This window comes from Fopius arisanus, unplaced genomic scaffold (assembly GCF_000806365.1).
Source record: "Fopius arisanus strain USDA-PBARC FA_bdor unplaced genomic scaffold, ASM80636v1 scaffold00003, whole genome shotgun sequence".
Classification (NCBI taxonomy): Eukaryota; Metazoa; Arthropoda; class Insecta; order Hymenoptera; family Braconidae; genus Fopius; species Fopius arisanus.
In genome coordinates, this window is record NW_011887742.1 from 1,065,589 (window position 1) to 1,093,497 (window position 27,909).

General features: G+C 37.7%; 4 protein-coding genes and 1 long non-coding RNA gene across 8 annotated transcripts in view; 2 read left to right on the top strand and 3 right to left on the bottom strand.

The window, feature by feature from the left end:
- Positions 1 to 3,386: 3,386 nt before the first annotated feature.
- On the top strand, positions 3,387 to 8,594 carry LOC105268947 (sodium-coupled monocarboxylate transporter 1). Its single transcript, XM_011308880.1, has 13 exons — positions 3,387 to 3,599; positions 4,044 to 4,203; positions 4,287 to 4,352; positions 4,912 to 5,031; positions 5,266 to 5,420; positions 5,791 to 5,931; positions 6,012 to 6,120; positions 6,209 to 6,318; positions 6,925 to 7,108; positions 7,233 to 7,319; positions 7,938 to 8,119; positions 8,205 to 8,391; positions 8,473 to 8,594. The coding sequence occupies exons 1-13, from the start codon at positions 3,409 to 3,411 to the stop codon at positions 8,536 to 8,538; spliced, it is 1,758 nt and encodes a 585-aa protein (XP_011307182.1). The 5' UTR covers positions 3,387 to 3,408; the 3' UTR covers positions 8,539 to 8,594.
- Positions 8,595 to 8,716: 122 nt separating this feature from the next.
- On the bottom strand, positions 8,717 to 11,274 carry Rcd-1 (Required for cell differentiation 1). Its single transcript, XM_011308892.1, has 3 exons — positions 10,315 to 11,274; positions 9,833 to 10,227; positions 8,717 to 9,748 (listed from the first exon to the last, which is right to left on the bottom strand). The coding sequence occupies exons 1-3, from the start codon at positions 10,639 to 10,641 to the stop codon at positions 9,547 to 9,549; spliced, it is 924 nt and encodes a 307-aa protein (XP_011307194.1). The 5' UTR covers positions 10,642 to 11,274; the 3' UTR covers positions 8,717 to 9,546.
- A 604-nt stretch (positions 11,275 to 11,878) lies between these two features.
- Positions 11,879 to 27,909, top strand: part of LOC105268976 (cordon-bleu protein-like 1) — a 42,355-nt gene continuing 26,324 nt past the window's right edge. For 2 of the 4 annotated variants that reach the window (XM_011308922.1, XM_011308948.1), the window contains exon 1: positions 15,965 to 16,129. In XM_011308922.1, the coding sequence (XP_011307224.1) occupies positions 16,092 to 16,129 (38 nt within the window). In that variant the 5' untranslated portion in view covers positions 15,965 to 16,091. Of the gene's footprint in view, positions 12,294 to 15,964; positions 16,130 to 17,734; positions 18,034 to 27,909 lie in introns of those variants that run through there. The other 2 variants (XM_011308939.1, XM_011308930.1) reach the window with 2 other exon arrangements.
- Positions 12,436 to 14,184, bottom strand: LOC105269000 (uncharacterized). Its single transcript, XM_011308959.1, has 4 exons — positions 13,737 to 14,184; positions 13,455 to 13,607; positions 13,220 to 13,330; positions 12,436 to 13,152 (listed from the first exon to the last, which is right to left on the bottom strand). The coding sequence occupies exons 1-4, from the start codon at positions 13,899 to 13,901 to the stop codon at positions 12,961 to 12,963; spliced, it is 621 nt and encodes a 206-aa protein (XP_011307261.1). The 5' UTR covers positions 13,902 to 14,184; the 3' UTR covers positions 12,436 to 12,960.
- LOC105268971 (uncharacterized) overlaps positions 19,061 to 27,909 on the bottom strand; it is a 21,309-nt gene continuing 12,460 nt past the window's right edge. Inside the window, exon 2 of the long non-coding RNA XR_892392.1 lies at positions 19,061 to 19,801. This is a non-coding gene — a long non-coding RNA (uncharacterized lncRNA). The remainder of the gene's footprint in view (positions 19,802 to 27,909) is intronic.

Consider the following 27,909-nt stretch of genomic DNA (forward strand, 5'->3'; position numbering starts at 1 on the left):
GTCGTTTTCCTCTCCGTCGTTTCAAGATAATTCCCTCGTGATGGCACTCAAGATTACAGAGATTATCGATGGAAACGAGATTCCCTAGAAAAAGGAAGTGTTGATGTTCCGTTCTGATTTATCCCTCAATTTTATTAATTAATTTTTAACTTCTGCATCTCTTTATCATTTTTTCACTAGAATTCGAAATATATTTTTACACATTTTTTTTCAAACGGGGATAGATAATTGCGAGAGGATCAGCTGCAGTGAAATTTTTAATCGAGAAGAATGGTGGGGAATTTGTAATTATTTTATCATCATTCATCGATAACTATTTATAATTGGTCGAGGACAATTGAGAGAGCGGCGGGTCCTCGATTTATTGAGACAATGAAAATTGTCTCGACTCCACAATTTATTTGCGACCTTTGCGATTACCCCATACGTCGAGATAATGTCTCACCCTCGTAAGATTGTTATCTCCGGATGTCCTCCCGCCGGGATTAATCATTAAAACGGTCATGCCTCATCCCTCATGCCCATGATCATACGGTTTTATTGACGTACCAATATGTTTACTCCCCTCCAGTTGTTAAAATATAATTAATAATCGTCTCAATCCAATATTTGTTCAAACAGCTGTGGAGTTTTAGCGATTGTTCGTTAACTATTGACATCGACAATAATAAGGCACTTCCCGAAATTTTCGAGGACTTGATTCTGAAAGAAGGGATAATGTGTACTCGGCGGAAGCCCGAAGCTGTTTGAACAAATTTTACCGATGATTTTTCTCCTCTCAATTGAATTTTAAGAGACGAGGAAGCACAGTGTAACGTGAAAGGATGCACTCACGGAAAAATTCGAGTATTTCCTCGCGTTTCTGCGGAAAAGACGCTCAACGAATCGTGAAATGGATGTCGGCACATTTTTTTTTTCATGGAATTCTCCGGGTAGACATATAGCGATATTTTCTCATTTCTATTTGTGAGTGTCATTTGATTTTTTAGATATTTCAGAGATCGAGGCAGTATTTATAGTATTGTTTATTGAATAAATAACACAGGAAGGAATTAGGAATTAGGAATTCTAGCCCGGGAAAAATATTTAGGACAAGAACTAGGCGAGGCTTTGGTGATTGCCTTATATGTCACCGCTCGACAGCTGTAATCGATCATCGAACAATATCGATTATTAAAATAGCTTCGGCAATTTGGAGATGATTATTTTAATATCCTTTTGAGGGTCAACAGTTTTGTTCTTCCCGTGTTTGGGGGATTTTTTTTTTTTCGTGAATCGAGTCCTTTGCGTGTTATTGTAGCTGGAGAGAAAAGGAAAATTGGAGAAAATACTGAGTCTGTGATGTGTGCTGATATCTAGGGAAAATCAAAGCTCGAGGCTCTGCGGAGTGGAATCGATTTGCGAAATCGCTGATGAGACACCCGCGGCTCCACAATCGGATGCTGCATGCGAGGAAAATCAGGATAACATCGCGGGTAAAAAAAAATTGTAATCGGAATATTTTTTCCAAATTTTAAAAAAATTTCTGGAAAACTTTTGAGAGAATTTTTTTAATGAAACAAAAAAATAATCGGAAAGCAAAAGAATTTTTTTTTCGGAAAAGTTTTGAAAGATTTTTCAAAAATTTGAATAGGACAATTTTCTTTTATTTAGATGGCGTTTTTTTGAGAATATTGAAAAATCGAAAAGGTAAGAGAAATTTCTGGAAAATTTTTCAGAAAATTCGTTTTTCTGGAAAGCTTTCCAGAAATTTTTTGACAACTTGGAAAAAATATTCCGATTACAATTTTTTTACCCGGGATCCCAATGCTCCACCCAGAGGAAAAGAATTTCTTATTTTCACCAAAAGTCAATTGATTCTCCCAGAAAATTACTCGTACAACCTAAATACAATATTTATTAATATTATATCAATCCGAATTTAATCCGAAGGTTTATACGAAACTTTATCCGAATTAAAAAAAAATCATTATTTATTTTTATTTTACTTCTATTAGTTTCTTTACTTTTTAATTACCCCTGCAAACTAAATACAATACTCAGTACTCAATTCAATTATCTGAAATTTTATTATGGTAAATCACTCTGAGTTCTGCTCAGTGCGACTTTCCGAATTACCAGCTCCCCTCAATATCCGAGACCGAAAATACCGGGAAAGTTCTGGTGATGCGTGGGCTGCATCACCAACACCTTCCCCAGCTTTTTCATTACCATCAATTCTATCAAGCCCCGCACATGGATAGAAGCAAAATCGAATGTGCCAGGTGCTCCTGTATTATTCATGGGTGCGCAAACGACGAACTAATGTTTGACTCAATGAAACTCTCACCTTTTCAATTTTACCCACCGGCCATGCTCTGATTATTTCATGAACCAATTCGATGAGAATTTTCACCATTAATTCCCCCGAAAAAACATCTCCCCCCATTAATGAATACCCCTTGTCCATCTTCACTTGAATTTATCTTAATCTTAATGAAACGAAAATAAAAAAACGACAATTGCATGTTTGGAGAGTTTGGAAAGGTGTTGCGAGTAATGAAGTGCACTCCATTGTTGGAGTTTAATTCAATCGTACAAACTGAAAACTTAACCACAGGGTAGAACCACGAGGGTTTTCCCGACTCCATATGCGGCGAGCAACGTGGGCAAATGCATTTGTGGTGCGGAGGTGAGGATGGGCACGGAGTAGAGGTAAACGTCGAAGGGGCGACGCTCTACAGGAGAGAGTTCTAATCGGATTCCACTAGAATCTCCTATCGGCTCGCAAATGCATAATCCGTGGTACCCAGAGGTCCGTAAATTTTCGGACTCAACAATAACACCCCATCCACAATAACTAACGACCCGAGGAGGGATGGTACGCGTCATATCATTCCAACCGAGGGATTGCTATTGTTATCTCGTATGGAAATGGCCATTGCTACATGCCGCCAATCAACTAATTTCATTCGTTCCAATTCCCCTGAATTTTTCCACTTTAATGGTTCATTACACCGAATGTACCGGAATACTCATCCCCATTGATGGATCATTTTTTTTTTCGGATATTCCGAGACAGTTTCCGCGAATGGATTTCTTTCCAGTGAAAACTCTCTTAAAATAGCGCCACGTGTTTCGATCCCTCCGTCAACCCCAAGAGATTTTATCCAATTGAACTTACGTGAATTGTACGGTTGTGATTATAAAGGCCACCGGGATATTCTACGCTCGAGCAATTGTCAGAAAAATAAGTGAGACCGGTCGACCTGGGGATAATGCTCCGAACGGAGACCGACGAAAGTTGCAATTATTCAATCCCCAGCTCGTTTCAGGCTGGCGTTCATGATTGTCGTCTGAAAAGCTTGCAATCTGGATCACAGTTTCGTGCGTTCTGTCATCCAGAGTACAGAGGAACAAGTCCAGTAGATGACAATGGAGGAGCTCCGGCTTTTTGATTTGGTTGACTGGGCAATTTTTGTCGTGATGCTCGGGGTGTCGGCTGCTGTCGGGGTTTACTACGCCTGGAACGATCGCAAAACACCTGATGCCGTCGCCGAGTACCTGGTGGGAGGAAAGACCATGAGGGTATTTCCAATCAGTATGTCTCTCATTGCAAGGTAATTCGTTGAAAAAAAATTCACCGGTCCAGGGCGCCGGCTTATGAGGTTTGTGAGAGGAAAGTCATTTTTCCTCGGATTTTCTCAGTAATTGAATTTTTCCATCTACCAATCGTTTCACGCATATTCGCTTTCTAAAAATGGAAAAAGGAAAATTTACTCTCGGCTCAGGGGCGGATCTATGATTTTTGGGGGGATTTTGAGATACTGATTTTTTTTTTTTTCAAAAAATCTCAAAACCGAATTCTTTATATATTCACTTCCCGGGTACAAGAAAAATTGTAATCGGAATATTTTTTTCAAATTTTCAAAAAATTTATGGAAAACTTGCCAGAAATTTTTTTTTTAAATTGAAAAGAAAATATTTACGAAATATTGTAGGGAATGTTTTCTCTGAATTTGTGGTGATTGAAAGTAATTGGAAAATCATGCGAAAACTTGCAGTTACATCTCTGGAATAGCTCTTTTGGGATTCCCTGCAGAGATGTATGTGTATGGCACACAATTGTGGGCAACTGTGATTGGAGATGCTCTCGTATCACTCACCATGGCTATTGTGTACTTACCCGTGTTCTACGGTCTACAGATCACATCTTCCTATGAGGTAAACAAAAAAGAATACCCTAATTACAAAAAAAAATCCATCCACACGTTCTCCGATGAATAAATTTTCGTTACTCCTCACAGTACCTGGAACTTCGTTTCAGTCCTGCAGTTCGACTTTTGGGATCCATCATATTTCTCATAAAAATGGTGAGCGATTAAATTTCGGATTCACATTAAACAATTCCTAAGAAACCCGGGTACAAAAAAAATTGTAATCGGAATATTTTTTCCAAATTTTCCAAAAATTTCTGGAAAACTTTTCAGAAATTTTTTTTTTAAACATAAATAAAATCCGGTAACAACACACTTGTGTTTTCGGAAAATGTTCTGAGAAATTTTTCAGAACAATTTTATTTTTGGGAAAATAAAATAAAAAAAATAAAATTCAATTAAATTAAATTAAATTATATTAATTTAATTTAATTTATATTAAATTAAATTATATTAAATTAAATTAAATTAAAATAAAATTTTCCAGAAATTTTTTGAAAATTTGGAAAAAATATTCCGATTACAATGTTTTTTACCCAGGAGAAAAAAAATATAATTAATTTTATATATTTATTTATTTATTTATTTTTGTGGGGGAGACATAATTTTCTTGCCATATGTTCCAAATCTCATCATCAAGCTCCTCATCAAGCTCCTCATCCATTCCGGCGACACGTGCCTTGTCAAGTAATTTTCGTCTTGATTCAAATTGCAGTTGCTCTATATTCCAATAGTGGTGTACGTACCAGCACTAGCCTTCAATCATGTGACCGGAATTGATATGCACATAGTTTCTCCAATCGTTTGCGCTGTCTGCATCTTCTACACTACTTTGGTAAGAACCCGTGGGAATTATTACCTCCCAGGTAATTAATTTCAAGACGATATTCATAAACGAAATGACGAAGCACAAGGTTTTTCACTATATTTTGACAGGTGCATGGGCACTTGCACCAGAGCTTTCCACCTGAAATCGTCTATGCACTCTACCCCCGAAATAAAAATAAATTCTTTGAATCTGGATGAATGGACAGCTGCATTAATCTTCAGAAAACTTTTTCTTTTCAAGGGTGGACTGAAAGCAGTCGTATGGACAGACACAATCCAAACGATTGTCATGTTCGGTGGAGTTATAATTGTCGCTATTCTCGGTACAATAAAAGCTGGTGGATTCAGCCAAGTGTGGAGTAGAAATGTCCACTCCGGGAGAATCGAGTTCTTCAAGTAATTATCTGAAGTTGAAAGGTTGATATCCTCCAACAAAGGTTTGCTCCAGTTTGAGGTTTACATGAGAATTAAACCCAAGATACTGTAACAAAAATTAACACGAACCATTTGGGACTCTGTAATTATACTAACGATTTTCAATCGAATCGCCATTATAATAATCAATTTATAGTAGCACTGGTGGAGAGATAGTAGTCGAAGAGTTTTCATTGTAACGTAAGAAAAATAGCGATTGCCTTCAGCCTCTCGGCAATCGCTGGAGAGCAGTAGAACAAACTGGAAGCAGTCAATTTTCAATTATTCTCACAATCATGCAAATCGAATAATCAACCGTTTTAATTAAGCCCTGAATCAATTGTTCGAACAGCATGGATCCAGATCCCACAATTAGACACACATTTTGGAGTGTAGTGGTGGGTAATTACGTCAATTGGCTCGCCTCCTGCTCGGTAAACCAGATGATGGTGCAGCGATGCTTGTCAATGCCAAACCTGAGGAAAGCAAAAATGTGAGAAACACTTCAACGATTTTTGCCAACTCCACGAGCTATTGAACTGAAAGTGCCAGAATTATTTTTATTTCTTCCAGAACAATCATCATCATGGCTGTAGGGATAATATCAATAGTTTCTCTCAGCTGCTACACGGGAACAATAATCTACGCTGCATTTCACGACTGCGATCCAGTGAAAACTCACGTGAGTGTAAACCAGAAAATATCAATGAAAATCAATTCTCCCGGTGCTCTCTCTGCCCGTTGAATATCAAGCTCAAATTTCTTATCAGCAAATACGTAAGCCGGATCAACTGCTGCCATTCTTCGTGATGAAAATAGCCCAGTCCGTTCCTGGTCTCCCCGGGGTTTTTGTCTCTGGTGTATTCAGTGCTGCTTTGAGGTAAACATTTTATCTTTCAGAAAGAAACGACGGGAAAATTAGTGATATCAAAATAAAATGTCAACGCTAAATACTTTTTTATGAGAATTGTACTAACTCTGCAGTAAAAACACCACAAAAGATTCAAATAAAAATAAAAAATGTCAAGTCGCGGTGAATGGAAAATATGAGACGATCGGGGGATATTATGATCCTTATCAGATGACCAATATGTTATTCCAGCGACGGTCCATGGCTCTCAGGTAAATTACGAGGGTACAATAATATTTACAGTGTAAACCCAGCACTCCGATAATGACGTGCACAATAACATAGCGTAAACAGGGTAAAAAGGGAAAACACCAACCCCTTTCGTGAGCATTTACGTCTGGCGGATGTAATAAAAATAGAAATACGTTGTTTACTACTTTAGTGTCGGGATAAAAAATAAAGCTGAGTGCAGGACCAGTCCAAGCGCATATTTATCCGAAAAAACAACAGGGTGGATGAGAATATTTTCCTAGCACGTGGCAATATCTGTGAGAAAAAATAATATTTTCACTTTGGGGTGAAAGAAAGCAATTGACGACTCACTGATTATTTTTTGTATTTTATTTCGTATTCCAGCACGATGTCGACGGGTTTGAACTCAATGTCGGGAGTTATTTACGAAGATATGATAAATCCGTTGTTGAAGAGGCCCTTGTCTCAAGTGGCTGCCAGTCGGCTAATGAAACTTCTCGTTGTTTTCATCGGCACCATTTGCGTTGGACTTGTATTTCTCGTGGACAAACTCAGTGGATTGATCCAAGTATTTATAATTCTCACCCTTAAATAACTATATGCGAACTTTATCACTTCATTATTGATTATACTTCAATTTCGATTATTTAGAATAATCGGTATCAGCTAATTTATTTTCGATTTGCTGTCAGGCAGGGAAGAGCCTCTCGGGCATAACGGCCGGACCATTGCTTGGAATTTTCACTTTGGGCATGTTTTTCCCTCAAGCAAACTCGAGGGTAAGTCAAGACGAACACATTTCTCTAATATATATGTCCTTCATATCCAGTCTCATTGCGAATTCCATACTACCGTCTAAGTAATGAAAAGTGGTGACGGAAATCAGAGGGCAGACCTGGAAGAGAGGAGAGATGATGATTAAAGGAGTTCTCTCATTCCCCCTTTTCCTCCTCTTTCACGTCAGAGATGAAAGCGTCAGTTTAATAATATGGAATAATCACTGCGCTATTGGGGGGAATTATTTTTGCGGCTTTTCATCTGCAAGAGGCTGCGGTGAATGAAAATTTCCATGAAATACTCCAGTGACTAGGGTCTAGTCTTCCAGACGTTGAGCTGTTCGTTGATAAAACAGGGAAAATCGTTTTTAAATAATTATTGTCAGGGGTTGAGCTTTGAATTTTTGTTAATTCAACAATTTTGGGGGGAATAGTGATTTGTCAAATATTTTGGATAAATTGTAACGACAAACTTAAAAATATTTCAGACGTGGAAATTGTTCATTTAATTTCATTTTGAAGAGACCTTGATGTATGCAATTAGTAGCACTGAATATGCGCATATTTATCAAAGAACTCTCAGTGAACTCATTAAAATGGTAATTTGTTGATGAACTTCAGGGTGCTCTGGTTGGAGCGGTCCTCAGTCTGAATCTAGTCGCCTGGATATCATTGGGCACTCAGGCAGCTCTGGCCAAGGGAGTTATCACATACCCCATGAAACCGGTATCGACCGACGGATGCTCTCCAGAAATCCAGAAGAGATTCTCTAATTTTTCGGGAATTCGGAAGGATGCTATAACGTATGATAAAGTAGAAATTAGACACTTCGAATTTAGCCTCAATCAATTGATATTGATTGATTAATTTGTGAATGGCGATATTTAGGGTGGAACCATTTTTCCTGTACCGATTGTCGTATCTCTGGTACACGTGGATAGGATTTCTGACGGCCATTCTCGTCGGCCTCTTTGTGTCCTGGTTGACTGGGACCAACAAATATCAACAGGCGGACAAAAAACTATACACTCCGATTGTCCACAGATTTTTGTTCCCAACGAATCCAGACAAATTGGTAACTATTGTCATGACTTTTATCTGTATTTTTATTATTTGAGAGATTTGAGATCAATGTAGGGATTTTATGACACTGTAGGTTACCACGGAGTTGAGGAAAATCAATGGTGAAGGTAGAAGCAATCAACGTGCCACAAATAGTTAAAAAATATAATAAAATTCTATTTTAGATTACTCTTGTGCAATTATCATTGAAACCTGTCTTTGTACATGAAAAAGTGAAAATGGTCGGGCGCGTCAGAATTTTTTGCGCATAAAAAAATTAATGATGAATTATTGGTTAAAAAGAAAACAGAGTTTATCATTTTTTTCTATTTATTCCATTCAACTTTTAGAGACTGATTTTCCATTCAAACGAAGAGAAAAAATCGGTCTGAAGTTTTTTCAACTCCAGAAAACGTACGAAGTAATGAAAAAATACATAATTCTCTCTTATAAATACGAAAACTCTTTTAATTCTAATTAATTACCGGCACACGATGCTAAATACTAAATTGGATAAATCATACGAAATAGTGTAAAGATAATGAGGGCGAAAAGTTGGACCTGAAATTCTCTCCTGAATCGCAATTCCCTGTATTTTTTTTTACTGTCTAGTATAGGAGAATTCAAGTAGTATTAATCAAATTAATGAATGAGGGTGAGCTCACACCAATTTACAGATGCATCCAGAGGCTAAAAACAATAATGAACGATTCCTGCCTATCCTAGATTTATATACACACTCGTGGCCAAAGTTATCTCACACCATCATCAATTATTTACAAGAATATAGTTCCAGGCATTAATTACAATGATCACTATTTCACCAAGGCATTTTCCCTACAGCCTCTCCCTTGAATAGCACAATTACTCAATCTTTACACAATTAATTGGTGACAGGCAATACCAAATTCGTCGATCTAAAAAAAAGTACCTGCCCAGTACCTTCATCTGCTTTATACTCTTTTGTACTCTTTAAATCGCCTTTATTACATTTTAATTGTGAAGAACAAGCCAGTAGCAAAGAGGAGTATCTCTCAGATTCGGAGATATTCTTCGAACAATCGACTAGGATCGTTCGACTCGTTAACTTCACCTCATGGCTACTGATTTTGAAGATCAAATTTCGAACACCACCAAGAGATCTGTTCAGAGATTTTTCTCCGAGACTTTACGAGGCAAGAGGAGACATGCCTATTCCCCTTGGGTCGGGCTGGCCAGGTTGGGGTGGTGGTCCCTGCTGTGGTCCTGTTTCGAGGTTCTTCAGCAATTGATTCAGCCAGTGTTTTGTAGATTTGTCCTCTTGGAGGCACGTGGCGAAGGTATTGTCCCTCAGCTGATCTGGGAGGCATTGCCGTAGTGCTAAGAGAGCTCTGAGGAATAAACAATAAATAAAAATTTTCAAGGAATGAACTAGTCGTCGCATTACCCTTCATGAACAATTCCTGTGAAATTACCTCGGATTATCAGACAGCCTTAAATAGCACCTTACGACATGCTTGAGGAGCCTTGCTGATGGGTCCTTAGCAAGAGACAAAACCATTTTTCCCAGAATCATAGCTACGTGACTGAATCTGTCATACGTCTGACAGATATACGAAAGACCACTGTCATCGAGCAATATTTTCTGAAGGATGAATGTTGCCACTGTCTTACTCAACTCCGACCCACTCTCCATAATTCTCAAACAGAGAGGAATTATTTCTGTTGTCAGAAGAAATGTAATAACCTCCTGTTCATCTGTCTTCACTAAGGCACCGATCACTCCAAGACTAGTGAGACGCAAATATTCAAATGGTCGGGTTTTGCTGACAGTATGAAGAAAGGGGTAGAGAAAAAGAGGAACGTGGGCCTGCAAAAGACAATTATTATTTTTATCCTGAATTTTTCTTCAGCCCCTCAATTCACTATTTCTTCAATGCATTCGTTGATTACACACCTGGAGAAATGCTGATCTTGTCTCTGGATGACTAGCCACGCACTGGAGTAAAGCGAGTGCATTGCATACGCGATTGCTCTGATGGGCAGTTAACGTAGCTGGATTAATAGCCGGATAAATATTAATAATCTCCTGTAGTAAGGAAGCGGCTGTTCCAAACGAGTGCCACAGCATCGGTGCCAAATCCGGCACAACCTCACGCTTTTTGCTCAGCTCCAGGAGAGCATTTTCACGAGTCTCTGGATTTGATAATTCAATAATCCACGTGTAAACTTTTTCACGATCTACGGAGGCTTGCAGAGCAGCTGGACTCTGTTGGGAGCTCATTTTAAACTCTAACTTTATTATCGGGAGTTTATTATCACTGGTTCGACACGAAAACAGTTGTTATTTACTACGAATTGGTTAGGATTCCATTTTTTCTCTGACGAGTGAATAAGGAATACACCGAATCTCTGCACTGAATAAACGAATGGTTTATATGTACCTCTGCGCATCCCGCGGCGCATCGCCAACAACATCCAAAATGGCGGCGACCAAGGGGACGTGCGTTTCTCATTTCCTCGTTATTTTCCATGGAAACACGGTAAAATTGAATAAATAATTATAAATTTGGTGTTATAATTGTACATAATGGGTTAGTTCATTAATCGTAATCACTTGAAATGATTTTATGGGGGGTTCACTGGTATTTTAGTGAATTATTCGGTTTAGAGCGTGATAAATAATTTGCGGGGAGCACGGTTCCCTGCACCTCAAAAATGGCGGTAAACATGTCTGGCAGAGAAGGGGGGGTTTAACGTATACCGTCGGAATTTCCAAGGCAAATAAATAGATAATGTAATCAATAGTGAGGTTACACATTTAGTAATGTTGAAACGATGGAAATCAATAATTTTTCGGTGAATTGCAAAAGGTATAATACTTTTACGGGTGTCGGGGTCAAAGAGGATTGACTAAAGCGGCATCGTAGTATTGCACCCGGAGAGGGGTGAGCGTCGCAGGCAAGGAGGGGAGAGCGTCGCACGCAACGAGGGGGGAGCGTCGCACGCAAGAAGGGGGGAGCGTCGCACGCAAGGAGGGGGGTATGCGCGTTAACCGACTCGGTAACTGCCTCAGTAGCAGTCCCGCTGTCAGAGGGAGCGGTCGACGGGATCAATATTATTTTCTGCGTTACAAAATTGGTATTCATTGAAATTTGAAAATTCAAAATTTTTGAAACAGTATCAGGGAGCAATATCTCCTCGATTTTCATGTTCCCCTGACACTTTTTCAAAAATTTTGAATTTTCAAATCTCAGTGGATGCCCCGTCCATTTTCATGCTCCCCTGATACTTTTTTGAAATTTTCGAATTTTTGAATCTCAGTGAATACCTCCTCAATTGTCATGCTTCCCTGATACTTTTTTGAAAATTTCGAATTTTTCAATTTCAGTGAATATCAATTTCGTAACACAGAAAATAACATCCCCACTGCGTGTGGCGCCCTCCCTCTCTTGGGATGCAGTACTATGAGGCTGCTGGGATCACTCAAAACCCCAGAACTGAGCTTTTACTTCAGTCAATTCTTTAGTCGGGATAGTGCAGTGGTTTCGTGTATTGAAAATCTTGTATTCCAGTGGAAAATGTGGTAGTGTGACCAGGAGATGACGCCCAATGTGCGATTCTACGGGAATAAATCGGGTTTTTAGATCTTTGGAAGTTATTGAAGTTTTAATTAATTTAAAAAATAGGTTAGGAAGATGGGTTAGGGTGGGGAATAAGAAAGGAGTCGATGGGATCAAAGTGACTTGGTGCTGTGATGTGTGAAAAGTGTTGAAGTGATAACCGGAGTTTCAGTGTTGTGAACTTGCTGGGAAATAACGGAGATGGCAGGTGGTGTGTCATCTTTGGAGAGGATGTAATTTTGAAAGCTGCAGGGATGGAGTGTTGAAGCAGTTGAGAGGATTAACAGCGAGAATGGAGCTATTGCAGTAAACGGTGAGTAATTCCATTTCTTTCTTCTTAGTTTTATCAGAAAATAGGGTCTGAAGATGTTGACAAAAATTCCAGACAAGAAATCTGTGATTTGTTTTTGTTTCGAACATCGTATCTTCCGGGAATTAATGACGTCGATTGCGAGTTCTTTCAAAACATTCATATTTATTATAATTTTATTTATATTCCAAAAAGGAATATACTACACAACTAAAAATCAATACGTATCCGATAATCGGGGATGATAAAGGCAGGAGAGGATTCCGAGGTTTAAATCAGAATGGAATGCATTCAACGAATTGAATTTTCAAAATTAAATTATCACGAGTCAGATGATATATTGGCAATATCACTGCCTCTTCTGAATTTTGCAACCAAGGGAAGGGATCGGCGATCTGATTTTTTTTTTTCTTCACTTAATGTGAATCTTGGCCTTAAAATTAAGTTCGGTCTTACCTCCCCTTTTTTCCAAGACGCAACCGGAAATTCTTAAAACTAATTTGGTGATTTAGAACATACGTTCATCGAGAGATAAACATGATTTGTGTATCACACTGGAGATGATCTCAATGAATTAATTTACTCGATGAGACAGAAATGTTTAAAAAGGGATTTGGCAGAGGCCAATGTATTGAGAGATGAAATCGAAAGACTTGATCTCGAGTGAAGATCAAGATACAATTTTTTCTCCCAGTGGAGGGGGCCTGTAGTTGTATTCCATGCGCCTCTGTTGCTGCTCCCATATTTTTTTTTCTCGCTCCCGACGTTTTTGTCTTCTGAGCTCCTCAGTCGGATCTCCAAATTCCTCGGTTGTCTCGTCCTCCCACGTCGCCGCGTTATCGTCCCACACCTCAAGATTATTCTGAATAATCGATAAAATGAGTTGGAATTTAAATTATGGGAATGTGAAACTCAATTTGAGCTCATACCGTTGGAATTCTTTCAGCTGCAATAGCAAACTTGGAAAAATTAGCTCCAGACTCCTCCGATTTCTTTTTTATCAGGACTTTCTTCTGTTTCGTAATCCGAGGTGCCATATCCTGTAATACCAAAATTTCCTCTGAATGAACTCCACCAGAATCGTTTCCATTCTCAACTGGTGAACGGAAAATTGACCCAAGAATTAATTAATAATAAATCTTTATTAAATAACTGCGGATAGACCTCAAAGAAATTTATCTGAGGTTCCTCCATTGGTTCTGGAGGTTTGGAAATCTGTTGCCGATACTGATCGATTTTACTTTGGATTGGATTGATTGGTTTGTCAGGGACAACTACCACTGGATTCTCATCCCATTGCTCCCAGTGCTCGTGTTCCTGGAAACGCCAAAATTAAAATACCAAAATAACAAATCGCCCTGTCCCCTCCAGAGCTTCTGTAATTGTAGGGCCATTTTTATACCGATGGACATAATTTTCTAATTCGAGATTAATCGATTGACTTACCACACGATTGCTAGAAGCATTCGGGACAACACCGACCGCTGCAAGTGGTATAGAATCACACGAGGATCTTCTTCTCCTCCTCAGACAGCATAAGGCACGTCTGAAAACTCCCAGGAGCAAAACCACGAGGGCCTTAACTCGATTAATCATGAATTCTAGGGCCATTGTCGTAGTTTATCAGCTCAGATGGTTTCGATTCAATTGAATCACCTAACCTATACTATCAGGAAACATTCAACGTGGACGGAGGCTTGAGAGCCAATGGCTAATTACACTAACCCCCCGGTAACTCGACTGTCAAACCATTCGAAATATTTTTTGCGTCACTTTTTATTGGTTACTGGCACGTTTAAGAGGACCGGTTCCAGATTGACACCAGTTCATTTTTATTTCTTGCGCCCAGGGTTTATTATGGTCACTGCGGGTGGAGTGGAACTGTTGGTATTGCAGAGCTCGGGTATAAATTTTCCGGTTTTTTCCACTGACTGGAATTCAAATCCATCTTTGTTCAATTCAACAATCGATTAAGAAAATCAATAAATTTTTATTGTATTGGAAAGCCATGTTTTTTGGCTGAATTTCACTCTCTTGAAGTAATTGATTTCAATGACAGCAGTTTCCAGCCTGTGTCACTCGATCTCGGTGCTATTACGTTATTAAAATCCATATATTTGTAATACTCGTAGGCGGATAAATCCAATCAACAATTCACTATCTTGAAAAATTCGCAAAGATACAGGTGAAGTGTAACGGAATCCATGTTGGTGTGTATTTATTATGAAATGTGGCAGGTGACAGTTACAGAAAGTGAAGGGTAGCTCAATGAACTGCAGTTGCTTAGTAGGTTTTCCTCATTTTTCATTTTTTTAAATTCATCCCACGGTCATCTCCCATGCGGGCCCTGAGGATACGGTTATTGATCCCAGTGCTTCAAGTGAATGCATCACTGAATTACCAGTATTCAATTATCCTCTTGTTAAAAGGAAATACCGATAATGACAAGTTATCGGTGTTTATTCTTCTAGAGACAACGGGAATTGAGAAATTGCTCGGAGAGCATTTTCTGTTCAAGATCGCACTCATTATATTCACGTCACGTGAATTAAAACTCTCTCAATATTCAGACGGATATTCAACAATTTTTTTATTATTCTTATACCGATTAGCTAATTACATTGAAGTGCATTTAGCCGAGAATACGTAAGAGCCTCGAAAAAGAATTGCTAAATAATTCGATAATACGATTTTATTATGTCAAAAATACGATTTACGACTGCTCAATCCATCCCCAGAATTTTTTTTTATTTTAATAAATTTTGACTCGGGCAAATAGATAATTATTCAACGAGTTTATCACGTCAGATTTTTATTATTCCCTTTATATTCGGATCACGGGATGGAATAACAAACATATTTTTTTAATATTTGTATTTAAATTTCAATGATTTACCGCCTGCGTGTCATTCGAGTTTTGGGATCTCGGGTAAAAAAAAAATTGTAATCGGAATATTTTTTCCAAATTGTCAAAAATTTGAATAGGAAAATTTTTTTTATAATGTAGGTGGCGTTTTTTTTGAGAATATTGAAAAACCAAAGATGTAAGAAAACAACGGTATAATTAAAAGTAAAAATTATATTCGCGAAAATTTCTAGAAAATTATAAAAAAATTTCCGAAACAGATTTTTGAAAAATTTTTGCAAAACCTTTCCCAAAAATACAATTGTTCCGTTTCTCGTTTTTTTTTGTTTCAAAAGAAAAATTTTCTGAAAAGTTCTCCATAAATTTTTTGAAAATTTAGAAAAAATATACCGATAACATTTTTCTTTACCCAGAATGACTCTGCCCAATCCAACCTCATGTATAAGGAACAACTATTTGGCAATTAATAAAATCCTCTAAATCAATGAGTAACTCGGAATTTATCAATTAGTATCCTCGATTATTGTGATTATCAATTATTATTTGACTAATTTGGGGGTGGATTGATTTGTAATCAGCCCCTCTTATAAAAATTCTCTGTTTCGTCCGTTAGAATTTAATTGGCCGGTGTTTTGGCACGTGACCGTAAGAACTTGGTGCAACGGTTGTGCTGTCTCGTGCGTGAAGTATCCAACACCTGGATAAAATTTAAAGGTGTATTGGTTTGGAGGTGTGTGAAACGGAGCAACACGCCTGTAGTTTCTGGTAGAGGTATATGTGTTTCAACGGTTTAGTCGTATGGTACCAGTGAACGGTTTACCGTGCGTTTGTGTACATTGTATCAAGGACTCTCGCGGTCAGTTTTGTTTCGATAATGCTCCAGGATTGTTAGTTTTGTGAAGTGAATTCGAGAGAACGTTCCTACCAGTTATAAAATGGGATTTAAACTGCAGAGCTGGTTTCGCAGGCGCCGGTCAGTCTTTTTTATTTTCTATTGATTAAACATTTCTGGAACTCAGTTCCTGTCCTTTGAAATAGGGAGTCTTGCAATCATTGAAAAATGGCTTTGTGATGTTTTTTTATTTTTGGTCAGCTTTTGGGAAATATTGGTGAGAGTCGAAGGAAATTCTTAGGCTTCCATGCTGATGTTCACAGTTCCTCTCATCGGTTACGGTTACTTGGAAAAATATCGATCCCAGAGTATCTTGAAACGGGATTGTGAGAGATATAAAATGTCTCATTTTATTCGTTAAATATGAACGAGTTCTGTACTCGGTAATGCATGACACGGGCTTGGCCAAATGTTTCTGCGATATTTTTGTCAATATTTAGGTTTATCGATTATCCGGTATTCGATTCGTTAGGGATATAGTTGGATAATTCACGTGGGGTATCGTTTATTTAGATTTAAAATAAGGAGAGTATTTAGTATTTACTCGTATTCGCTCATATTTATTGCTTATCGGTCCTCTTAAAACTTTGAAGGATAAATTAGGGGCCGTTATTTTTTGATTATTCCTCAGAGTTCTGTCGTTCTGAATTTCCTTGCATCCTTAAGTGCGATTGCGAAATTATTTCGGCTTGAATAATTCCAAGGTTTCGGGATGATTTTTGAAGGATTTTTTCATCGTGGACTTGATGTATCAAAGAGCGTGTTTTATGATAGAGTGCACGAAGTGCAACCCGCGGAAAAACCACTCGACTGTGGCGTATGCGTCACAACTGAAGAGTTGAGTTGTGCACCTGTTGAAGATCCATTATAACACACAACATCTTTGAGATAATTGCGTAATTAAGGTTCTCATTTGAGAATCATTTCCCTCTTTTTAGAAATGTTAATGGCAATTGCTGGGTTTACATAATCGTTGCAAATACCTATGGGTTGAGGAACCTTTTTTCATGATTTTTTTATTGTTTTGACCAACAGGGGGAGGTTGACGTGACGGGAGTCCATACAAGTTTTTTAGATCTCTTTTTATGAATTATTCATCTCTGGTGGTCGTTTACCAACTATTCAATCCTGTATGACATTTCGTAATGGGTTTCGATTGATTGATTTTAGGCCCCTCTGCAGCGAGATCGCAACATTTCTTTGGTGTTTTTCAATTTAAAAAATCTTATCGAATTAAATTAAATTCTTTTTTATTCATCATTATTTTGAATGGGAAAATGAGCATTTTTTAAAATTAAAAATTGATAATAGATTCACTATAAATTATTTGAATTTCTTGGAAAAAGCGTCAGTAAGAGTTAATAATTTCGGATACTCGAGTAGTCGATATTTTGTGGTACCCAAATTAAATGAATTGATGAAGCTGTTCCATTGATATCCGGAAATGGATTTTTCGTTATAAACTCATGTCAGACAACATAAATTCCGGAAATTACCGAGCCGGTGTGGACGGTTAGTCACGTGGCCGTCACGAAAGTCACCGAAGTTGTACATTAAATCCAATGGATAAGACCGTGGGGGGTTGGGAGGGTGGGAGAAGGGGGGTGAGTGGGAGGGAGAGGCTGCCCCCGTGTTACCTCGCAGGCTTGAGCCGTTATACCTTTCCTCTTTTACCACTTGTCGCCAGTAGTGAGTCGACAGTTCAACCGATCTGTGTTTGTTACAAACCCGATGTCAATGTATTTGCTCGTGAAATTTTTCAAAACGTTAATAAAACGTCAAACGCCTAATTGACGGTGAAAAAAAAATTGTTCCCCCTTACCAGTGAAATTTATCCCCCTCCCCCGCTCTCCTCCCTTTTTTTTCTGTAATTAATTGCCGATTTTTAATTGCGTTAATTTGTGGACTTGCGTTTGACGTTGAGTTGGTGCCAGGGGCTGATCTTTGAGATTCGATTTATGGAGATGGCTCCTCTCGAAGGACTCGTGAGTAATTGTTTTTTTTTTTTGTTTTTCATTGGATAGTCTTCATGGAATAATTTAGGAAAAAAATTATCTATGGCGATTGGAGTATCGGGATTTACTGCGGGGACGTATATTAGAATGCAGTTTTTTTCGTCAGGTTTTGAGGATTTTAAAAGGTAGACCTTTATGGAATCAAAAGGGGAATGTTAAATTGTTGTAGAATTATTGTCATTTTTTAACGGCTCATCTTCACTTCATTCAGGTTTTTCAGTCAATTAATCTCATTGTGGAGTAATGCGCTCGTTATCTCTGCTGTGATAAACTCCTGATAGGAATCGTTGAATCATTAAGCTGGATATCAAAGTCGGTGTGATAGTTGAGATTTTTACGTTGTTGAAAAAAATGGCGGAATTTTCCGGAAAATTACACTGAATTCTTCCCTAAGGAATGACTAAGGAAATTCAATTTCTCTAATCCCTATCAGTTTTCATGTAAGCCTTTCATGAATTTCCATAAAAAAATCAATTCTCAATGAGACAACCCCCTGAAATGTCAGAGGAACTGCGTTGTTGTCATTTCATGGTCAAAACCTGGAAAATTCAGTAAAAATTTATTTTAACAACGTTCTTTAGATTTATCGGTGCAACAACAAATTGATGACATACGTCTGCTCGGGTACGCAATACTTACAGTTTAATTTGAGTGATCGAACGATAACCAGACTATTGTATTGGAATGGTGCCTGGAGAATCGATCAAGGTCAGCTGGTATATTACAGCGATACTGATGCAGTGCGAAGTTGAACAGGTGCATTAAACGTTGAATGAACGATTACTAGGAGTTACGAAATGTTTGTCTCAGTGGAGATAATTTTTTTGTTGACGAATCAGTTTATTAACCGCGAATTATTCCTGTCAATGAATAGGCATTAATTGTCGATTGTTTACGCACCTTATTATCGAATTTATTAATTGTGTGAGATAATTAACAATCAGTGACAGAAAATTTATGATTATTTTCAGTAGATAATGATGGTTATGTTTAAATGTTTTTCAAACAATTCACCAAAAACATCGGTTGTCCATTTTATTCCAAGTTTCATGTCTTGAATTCTTTCTGTCTTCATGGGTGTTCATTAATTATTGAAAATTATAAGGGATTATCACTGATTGACGTGTTAATTCGGGATGTATCGGATGGATTACCCAAATGCGCTCTCGATAAGTTTATCAGGGCGAAAGGAGATCTTCCGATAATAATTGAAGAATCTTTTGAAGGAATTTCATTCTCAATCACTGATATCCAAAAATATCCTGAAATAATGGAACATAACTTTCTCCTGAAAATAAGTCATTGCTATTCTCTGAAAAATTGCACGTTTCAATGGTAAAATCATTGCGAAGTTGCAAGGTAAAACACTCGACATCTCCAAGCACTGATCTACAATGTCTCTAGCTAAGATCTACAACCTAAAAATAGTACCGATATACCTAGAACAATAATTATAAAATTGTTGCTCGGCTTGCAGTGTTCGTTCACGGTCCGTAGGGCAGCCCAGCACTTATTGCCCACCGTCTTTTCCCATTCGATGACCTCGGACGTGTGTTTTTGTTCTCTTCTTCCTGCTCCTCCTTCATCCTATGTCTCTCATGTCTCATCTTACCGGTAATCGTTCACCTAAACGTACCGCACACCCTCAGTACTCGTGCCTGATTCCGATCGTTCCATGAGACCATTCATGCTTCTCGACATGTAGGACAATGGATCCATTATCGATAACGGACCATTCCTGGAAATTTATGATTACACTGAGAAAAGAGATTCTTTACTTTCAAGTAAAGTCACTTGATTTTAGTTCTCTATGTTAAAAGGCCTCGGGAGTTGAAAATAATCACTGGGATTCGCGCCTTTGCAACTTTACGTCGTGAATTCTCAGCGGAAAATTGATAGAAATTTTTTCAGATGGCTTAGAAAAATTTGTTCACTTTAGAAAAACGGAATGAAGTTAATGGGGGCTAATTTGGACGATATAAATAATTTTACTTGATTTTTAAAAATACGAAGTGAGCGCCGATGTCGACGCCACCATTTGGAAGATCTCGCTGTCGCTAGGGGTTTCAAATATGGTGACGCCCTCATTGATTTTTTAAAACAACTATTCAAATTAATTAGATTCTGGCCGTCCATTACCCAAAATGTTTGTAGAAATATCCGATCGATGATCACCTGCGCCTAATTAATCGAACTGTCAACGTAATTTTAACCTGGCGATTGAATTGTGTAAAGTATCAACCTCATTCGAAAAATGTTATCTCATAGATACGAAAACTGGCGCCGAGATGATGGTACGATCGTTATTACGCAGATGTCATCTAGCAAATAAAAAATGTGATATCGCGTTATCACTGGGTGCAATTTGTGATAAAAATCAGGGAAGATGAAGAAAAGTGAATGGATGGAATTAAGTTATTGAGCAAGAGGAAATATGCGGATTTAAATTCCTGCGTCTGTTTGTTTTCGAAAGATGTTTTTACGTTGAGGAAATAATATTTAAAGTCCTGGGACGAGTTTCCGGATTTTCTCTTCTACCTGGAAGCACGTTAGTCCCGCTTTTTGGATAATTTCATGGCGGAGACGAAATTTTGACAATTATCGAATATCCGTTGAGTATAATTCATCAACTTTCGCGATTTCCTTCCGACCAGATCGACATCGTATGCTACATGAGCCATTTCACTTCCAGTGTTAGGCCTCGCGTCAATGAACCCCGTTGGACGCCTTCATTGTAATTCACGTATGTGCGATCATGGAAACCATGGGAGCGTAGCGGTCTAAAGACTTTAATTAGAATCGCTAACCCCAGAGTCAATGGTATTCGATACTTCCGCAGTCGTTTTTCTCATATTTCCACTTTAAAATATCCATTTATGATCGCAACAAATACCTCATAATATATCCATAATTAATTCTCCGAAAATATCCAAAAATTGCCCCGTCGTTCTAAATATCATGAATTCTTGATCCGAATATTTAGCATTGACCATCCAAAAATAAAATAAATACCCAACTAAAAAGCGAAAAATAAATGAAAGATCGTGGCATCCAATAAAATAGCTGGCGATATAATTTCTCCTGTAGAAAAAAGGTCATAAAGTGCTTCTCTAGATGTATTCACAGTATTCTTTGACTCGTGAAGAGACGGGGTAATAATCCCCAGCTTTCTATACCCCCAAGTGATAAAATTACTCCTATCCATAAAGTAGTCACCATCCACGAGACAGTTTTGTCGTAACGCGAACCCAATAGTTAAGGTAAATAACATATCGTGTCTATCGGAAATCGAATGCTGTTTCGTGACAAATCGAGGCTAGATAACTGTTTTGACGAGGCGTGGGGTACTGTAGGGTGGGCGAACCAATCGGAAAGACAAAGTGCGGACAACTCGTATTGCTAATGACCCGGTTAATTATCGGTGGAATGAGAAAAATCGGTAATTATTGAAAAGGAAAGAGACCCTCACACGCAATACTAATTTTCGGACGCTTTTCTTATCTCACTCGGTCTCAATACCGCGGTTACGAGAGCATCAATGGCGGGGTTAATATTTATCTGAGGATGTTTACTTCAGTACATGACTTTTACCACGCAAAGACACGCACGAGCCTTCTCTTTTTTTTTCTGTTGCTTTTCTTGTGAGATATTCATGGAGAAATGTTTTGGTTGCCACTCTGTATCAAATTCATTTTCACCGATTTATTTCATCTTCAGGAATGCTCTTTTTGCGATGTTCATTATTTATTTATCACACGTTCTTGACGAATAACTTTTAATTGCACCGAATGGCACAGGAATTTTTTCCCGATTAGTTGTAAATAATGGAGTTTTTTTTTTCTACGCATCAGGATTTAGAATTCCTCAGGAATTATCTCATACTTGCGTCTCATCCGTGTAAAATCCGGATTACGTCAGGTTAAGACAATTGAGAGGAAAATTTAAACGTGGGGAGGTATTTTTCCGGAGAAGATGAGAGCATTACAATGTATCGTAGGGGGAACTATAAAAACCGGAACAACCTGTTGACATTGGAAGGTCGTAATTCTGACGTAACATTATTGTGACATTATTGTGATGCAATCGGTGGAATTGGGATTTTATTAAAAAATTAAAATTGCATACGATTATCAGAGGAACATTGATTATTCACGGAGAGATATTCGTACCGAGATCTAAGGGCAACCGATACCTCTGGAACAATTTCTTCAATATCGAGAATTTTTCCCCAGAAAAATACCTAGTCAAGTTACACCTACTTATTTTATCTGGAATTATCACTCGCCTTAATCCATATTCATTAACACCGCGTTGCACAAACACCTGTGGCTTTTTATTTCCCATTGCAAAGGGGAAAAAAAAATGCTAACATTCCTTTTTCACGAGATGACGGGAGGACATTTGACCGAGGAATAAATTTCACCATTTTTTCAACTCCAATAATTTTTTTTTCCCTCAACTCGGGAACAGGATTAAGTGGCGATGCCTTATTGAGTATATGTTTGGCAAGAATGAGTAAAGAAGAAGTCAGACGAGACCTGGGAGAGGTATAAATAAAAAAAAATGGCAAAAAAAAAGAACTGGTCCGTCAGTTCGTGGATATACTTTCATCTTTGAACGATTCATTTAATCGCTGTTGGAAACTCGTCGAACGGCATCATCCCGACGAAACCATATAAACTCCTGCAGATGGGTGGGAATAAAACTGAAAATATATTTGTTATCGAGGCATGCGACGCGATTCACTCCTTGAATTCTATAAAAATTAAAATTTGTCAATATTTTCTGATGCGAATCGATACACCGCAGAAATTGAAACTCTGCGATTGACATTATCTTTACTTTTTAAAAAATAACCGGAGCAACATAAACAGAAATCAAGGACGGTAATCTCACTGGTAGTTTTCTCTCTCGGTGATAATCTCGTGATGGATAAAAAAATTGTGGAAAGTACACGAACAGGTTGACGGGATATAAACATCGCCCACCTAGTATAAAATGCCATGCGAATGAGATACCGGGATTCCGTTTGCTCCATTCCGCGATATATATACATAATGGATGGCCTATAATAAAAAATGAATAAAAAAAAAAAAATGGAGGACCTGGTGTATACGTGCCATCAGATACACAGCACTATCCGCACGGGGAATGACTTCCGCGTGTGAATTTGAGACGGCCTTCTCTCACACTCGAGTCAATAATAAAAATAAAACGTCAAATGCAAAAATAAAAGGAAGAAAAGAGCGAGTGAACGCAACGCATACTATCCTCCACGGCCACTTTCCTGCCAATCGCGTGCGTAATTCTAATTGAGAATTACGTCATTTATCGCACATTTGTAAAATTGCAAGGAGGAAATCCATTCGGAACTTCATACCTCGTTGATAATCATATCCATAGACTCCGGGTAAAAGTAACAAACTCGATAAAGCTGAGTGTTACGTAAATCTTTGGGTCTTGATTATCATTTGTTATTCTATTTTCTACGGGTATCGTTAATTCATAATTTAATATTCTCCATCGATTTATCATTATCGACATTGAGAAATTTCAATCTTATGTAAAATACGGAGGATATGAAGTCAATCGATGAAATAATTTTTAAAATAAATTTCGGTTGTGAATTGTCGGGTACTGATCAGAGTGTAAAGGTTAATCAAGCTTGACCCCAAATTGGAAACCCCCGAAATGATTGACTGGAATTGATTAAATATCCCTGCAATCGGATTTCTATTTTCATAATCTGCCGTCCTCAACTATTCGAACCTCCATTACCTGAGCAAATGAATCCTTTTCTATCTCAGAACCAGTTTTCTATCTTAGAATTCCATCGATAAATTGTAGAAAAAAAAATCACCTCAATGAAGCTTGAGAGAACAACAATAATCACCGGGACATTTGCCCCGAGAAAATGGTAAATATCTTGGAAGGGAAGTGAGCGCTGAGAGGTGATCGCTATTTTTGCAATCTGTATTGCTTCCTTCAAAGTATGATATTCACTGGCTAACAATGTTCAACATTCCGTGGGGGGATTCAGCAATGGTTCAACCAACCTACCGGTCTTGAGGAACGTCAGCCATCCGGGGATACGTAACCGGTGCTCTTCAGAGAGGGAATCTTATCTCAGGAGCACCTAACCCTGCCGAGCAAAAAAAAATTATTTCTGTTGGAAAAAAAAATTTTATTCCCAAGAACACTCCATTGACTATTGACTCCAGTAATTCTCAGTAATCCACAGGAATTCTCAGGAATTTTCAGGAATTTTCAGGAATTTTCAGGAATTTTTTTGTACCCCAGGAAAAAATTTATTCCATTCAATTCTATATTTTTTTTGATTAATGTTTCAATAATTCTTCCAAAAATTGTAGATTTTTTTACTGCAATTTCATGGGAAATATGATGGTAAATTTTCTCTGGGGTAATAGTTCTCTTCCTCTGGGATTTATCGTTTTCTCTTTATGCTATATTTCTCATTCTAGTGGTTTTGCCCATCTCCCCTCGTCTTTTTATCCCCGGTGGCTTCTCTACTGGAGGGAAGGTATCCGAGGAGGTCGTGAGCAAGGCCACCTCGGGCGTTGCCCTCTTTTAATGCTCAGGATCCCTGTGTACAAGGCATAACCATCGCGTGTACATTCTTCAATAGGACAGTATCACCAGCACTCTTTATAATTGCATTCTGAGATTCTCCGATTCCCTGCGGTAATGGCTTGTTTATGTTTAGGGCGGATAACCCATCCCGGGGGAAAATCGCTCTTCAAATTTCAAGTTGGAAATAAATTGAGAAAAATTCTTCAATTCTCAGGAATCCAATCGAATCCAATTTAATCGAATCCAATCCAATCGATTTTCCTTTAACCCCAGGGCATCACCGGCTTTCTGATAAATTGGGAATGGATTCGCAAGTGGAAAATGAGTTATAGGAATTATTCTCCCCAACAAAAATATCCTAGACGAAATTCCCCGGACGAAATCCCTTCATAATGAATCCCCTGCAAGAAAAAATCTACTGGATAAAAAAATTAATTAATAACGATAGCTACTGTAAGGACGAAAACAAACCTTTTCAGATTTATTGCACTCGGGTAATTATTCGACTCGAGCTCAAGAAAAAGCGGAATAGTTTTATTTTTTTTGGGAGATTTTCCGGGGGATTTTTTCCAAGGATTTTGTCCAGGATATTTTTTTCCGGGTGAATAACTTCGGATATCGGAAGAGTTATTGTGGGTATTCGATAGAATCTGGAATTTATGAGTTCTTGGTGATGATCTCTATTATAGGATTTGCTAACGGTTCCGGTGAATTTAAAAACCGTTGAACCGGAGATACCATGAAAATTCGTCCTCTCGTGAGGATCGAGGGCCGCAATGTGATTTCAATGCCATATTTCCATACCATTCAACGGAATCTCGACCGACACGTGCGCGCACTCGCACCGGTTTTGAGATTTTTCCGTATTTCAAAAGTGTCAATGACACTTGCTCACCTGTGCGCTGCACTCACTAAAGTACAGCCCCAAGACATGATTCAGACTGTCGTTATAAATACGGGGTAAAAAAATTATTTCTGCCAATTAAATTCATTAGTGCTGACTAAATTCTGAAAACTCGAAATGATGATTATTTTAATGGGAATTTTATATACAGTTTTAGACGTTCAGTTCTATTTACTTGTTGGCGGAAATTATTTTTCCATCGATTTAGTTTCTTCAAGGGAAAATTCAGGGAAGGTCAATTACACGATTTTGGTGAAGATATCTTAGAATTGGAGGTAATTGTCTACTTGTTTAGACGAGATGATATGATGAGATGATCAGGCACATATGAACCGGTTTTTTTTTCCTGTTTTTTGGTGGATTTATCTTTTTGAGGAGTTAGGAATGACTCGAGTCTTTCGGGATTATTCGATTGAGTTAGGTCAGCATTTTCCTCAGGAATGGACTACCTGTGAAGTTAATGGGATGTGGAATTTGAGGCAATCAAAATTTCATCTACTGGCATTTATTTTTTTTTAACAGAATGACGTTTGATATCTGAAGCAAAAGTTATTCTTCCTCTCTCATCTGATCTCCGTATCATGAGTTTTTCTTGTGCTCTCGATTTCACCCACTTTTGGTATCAACCGTCAGACAATTCACCCCCATATTTGGCACGTGAATTCTTCACCGTGACGCACAGGCATTTCTCATCAGTGCCACTTACAAAAGACCTAATGAAATAAAATCCTTAATTGCGGTGGTTTTCACTGCGTGAGAAATGAATCTGCCCTTGTCAATACTGAGGGATATTTTCTAATTCCAGGTAGAAAGTTATGGAACACTTTCCTGAATAGCATTAATCATGGCAACGCCGAAATATCGTTCAATGAATTTTGTTTGGGTATGGGTGGATAAATTATTACACGAGTCACCATGTTAATGCTGGGGATAAAAATTCAGAATTAGTCACGAACTTGTACCAGGCTTTTGACTTACTTTCGTGGGTACAGGAAATCCACTGGAATTCCATTCGGTGACTGGATAAATAATGAATCACGGGGAAATTATCAAAATGAAGGCTCAAATTTTATTAACCGCGTTATTCATTCATCCTCATTTGTTGATTTGTCGTACTTTCACATGCCATGATATGCCCGGAAAAAAAATTGTAATCGGAAAATTTTCTTCAAATTTTCAAAAAATTTCAGGAAAATTTTTCAGAAATTTTTTTTTTTAACCAAAAAAATTCGGAAGCAAAACAATTGTATTTTTGGGAAATATTTTGAAAAATTTTTCAAATAGTCGTTTCGGAAAATTTTTTTTATAATTTTCTAGAAATTTTTGCGAATATAATTTTTTTGAAATTATACTGTGGTTTTTTCAGTTTTTCAATTTTTCAATATTCTCAAAAAATACGCCATCTAAATTATAAAAAAAAATTTCCTATTCAAATTTTGGAAAAATTTTTCAAAACCTTTTCCAAAAATAAAATTGTTGTGTTTTCCGAAATTTCTTTATTTCATAAAAAAAAAATTTCCAGAAAGTTTTCCAGAAATATTTGAGAATTTGGAAAAAACATTTCCATTTTTTTTTACCCTAGAGTTGGTCAATTTTCGTCATTTATTTCAAGACGTTCATACTAATAATTCGCTGATCAATTGAACATTCAATAAAATGATTAAGTAATAAAATCACTTTCTCTCCGATTATTCGTCACCTAAAACCATTATACATTTTTATTTTCCGTAAAAATAGTCAGCAATAACAATTATATCAATTATTCGGAGACCTCGATCCCAGAATAGTTGAACCATCATTGCAACAATTACTTCCATTGCCTTAGCAGTCGTCTGCAAGGTGAATAGGGCTCTCAAGTATTGAGGATAGAGTCCAAAAGAGTCACACACACACACATACTCACACACACGAAGTTACGAGCCTAAATTAACATGGGATTTTAACCTTACGTATCTAGGTTCTACCAGCTATGTGAAGTTGGCATCGAAGTTTGAAAAATCTAACTTTTTTTTGTTGGTTTGGATTGTACTCATTGAGTACTTGAATGTACCCTGTGCACTTTTTTTTGTACCCTCTTACTTTAGCCCTGAAGCAGGGGGGCAAAATCGTGCAGAATCGGAGTTCAAGAAAAAAAAAAAAAATAAACGTGGCAATCAGTTGTACCTCGATAGTACTGGCATGTACAACTTTTTTTTTTCAATACTAACCCCCCTTTTTATAGTTCACCCCCTTTCAAAATTTTAAAAGCCATAAAAAAAATAATATTACATGAATGAATTTGAAATTATTAGTACATGTTTGTACCATACTCATTTTACATCTTCATTTGTTTTTTTATGAACTATACCCTT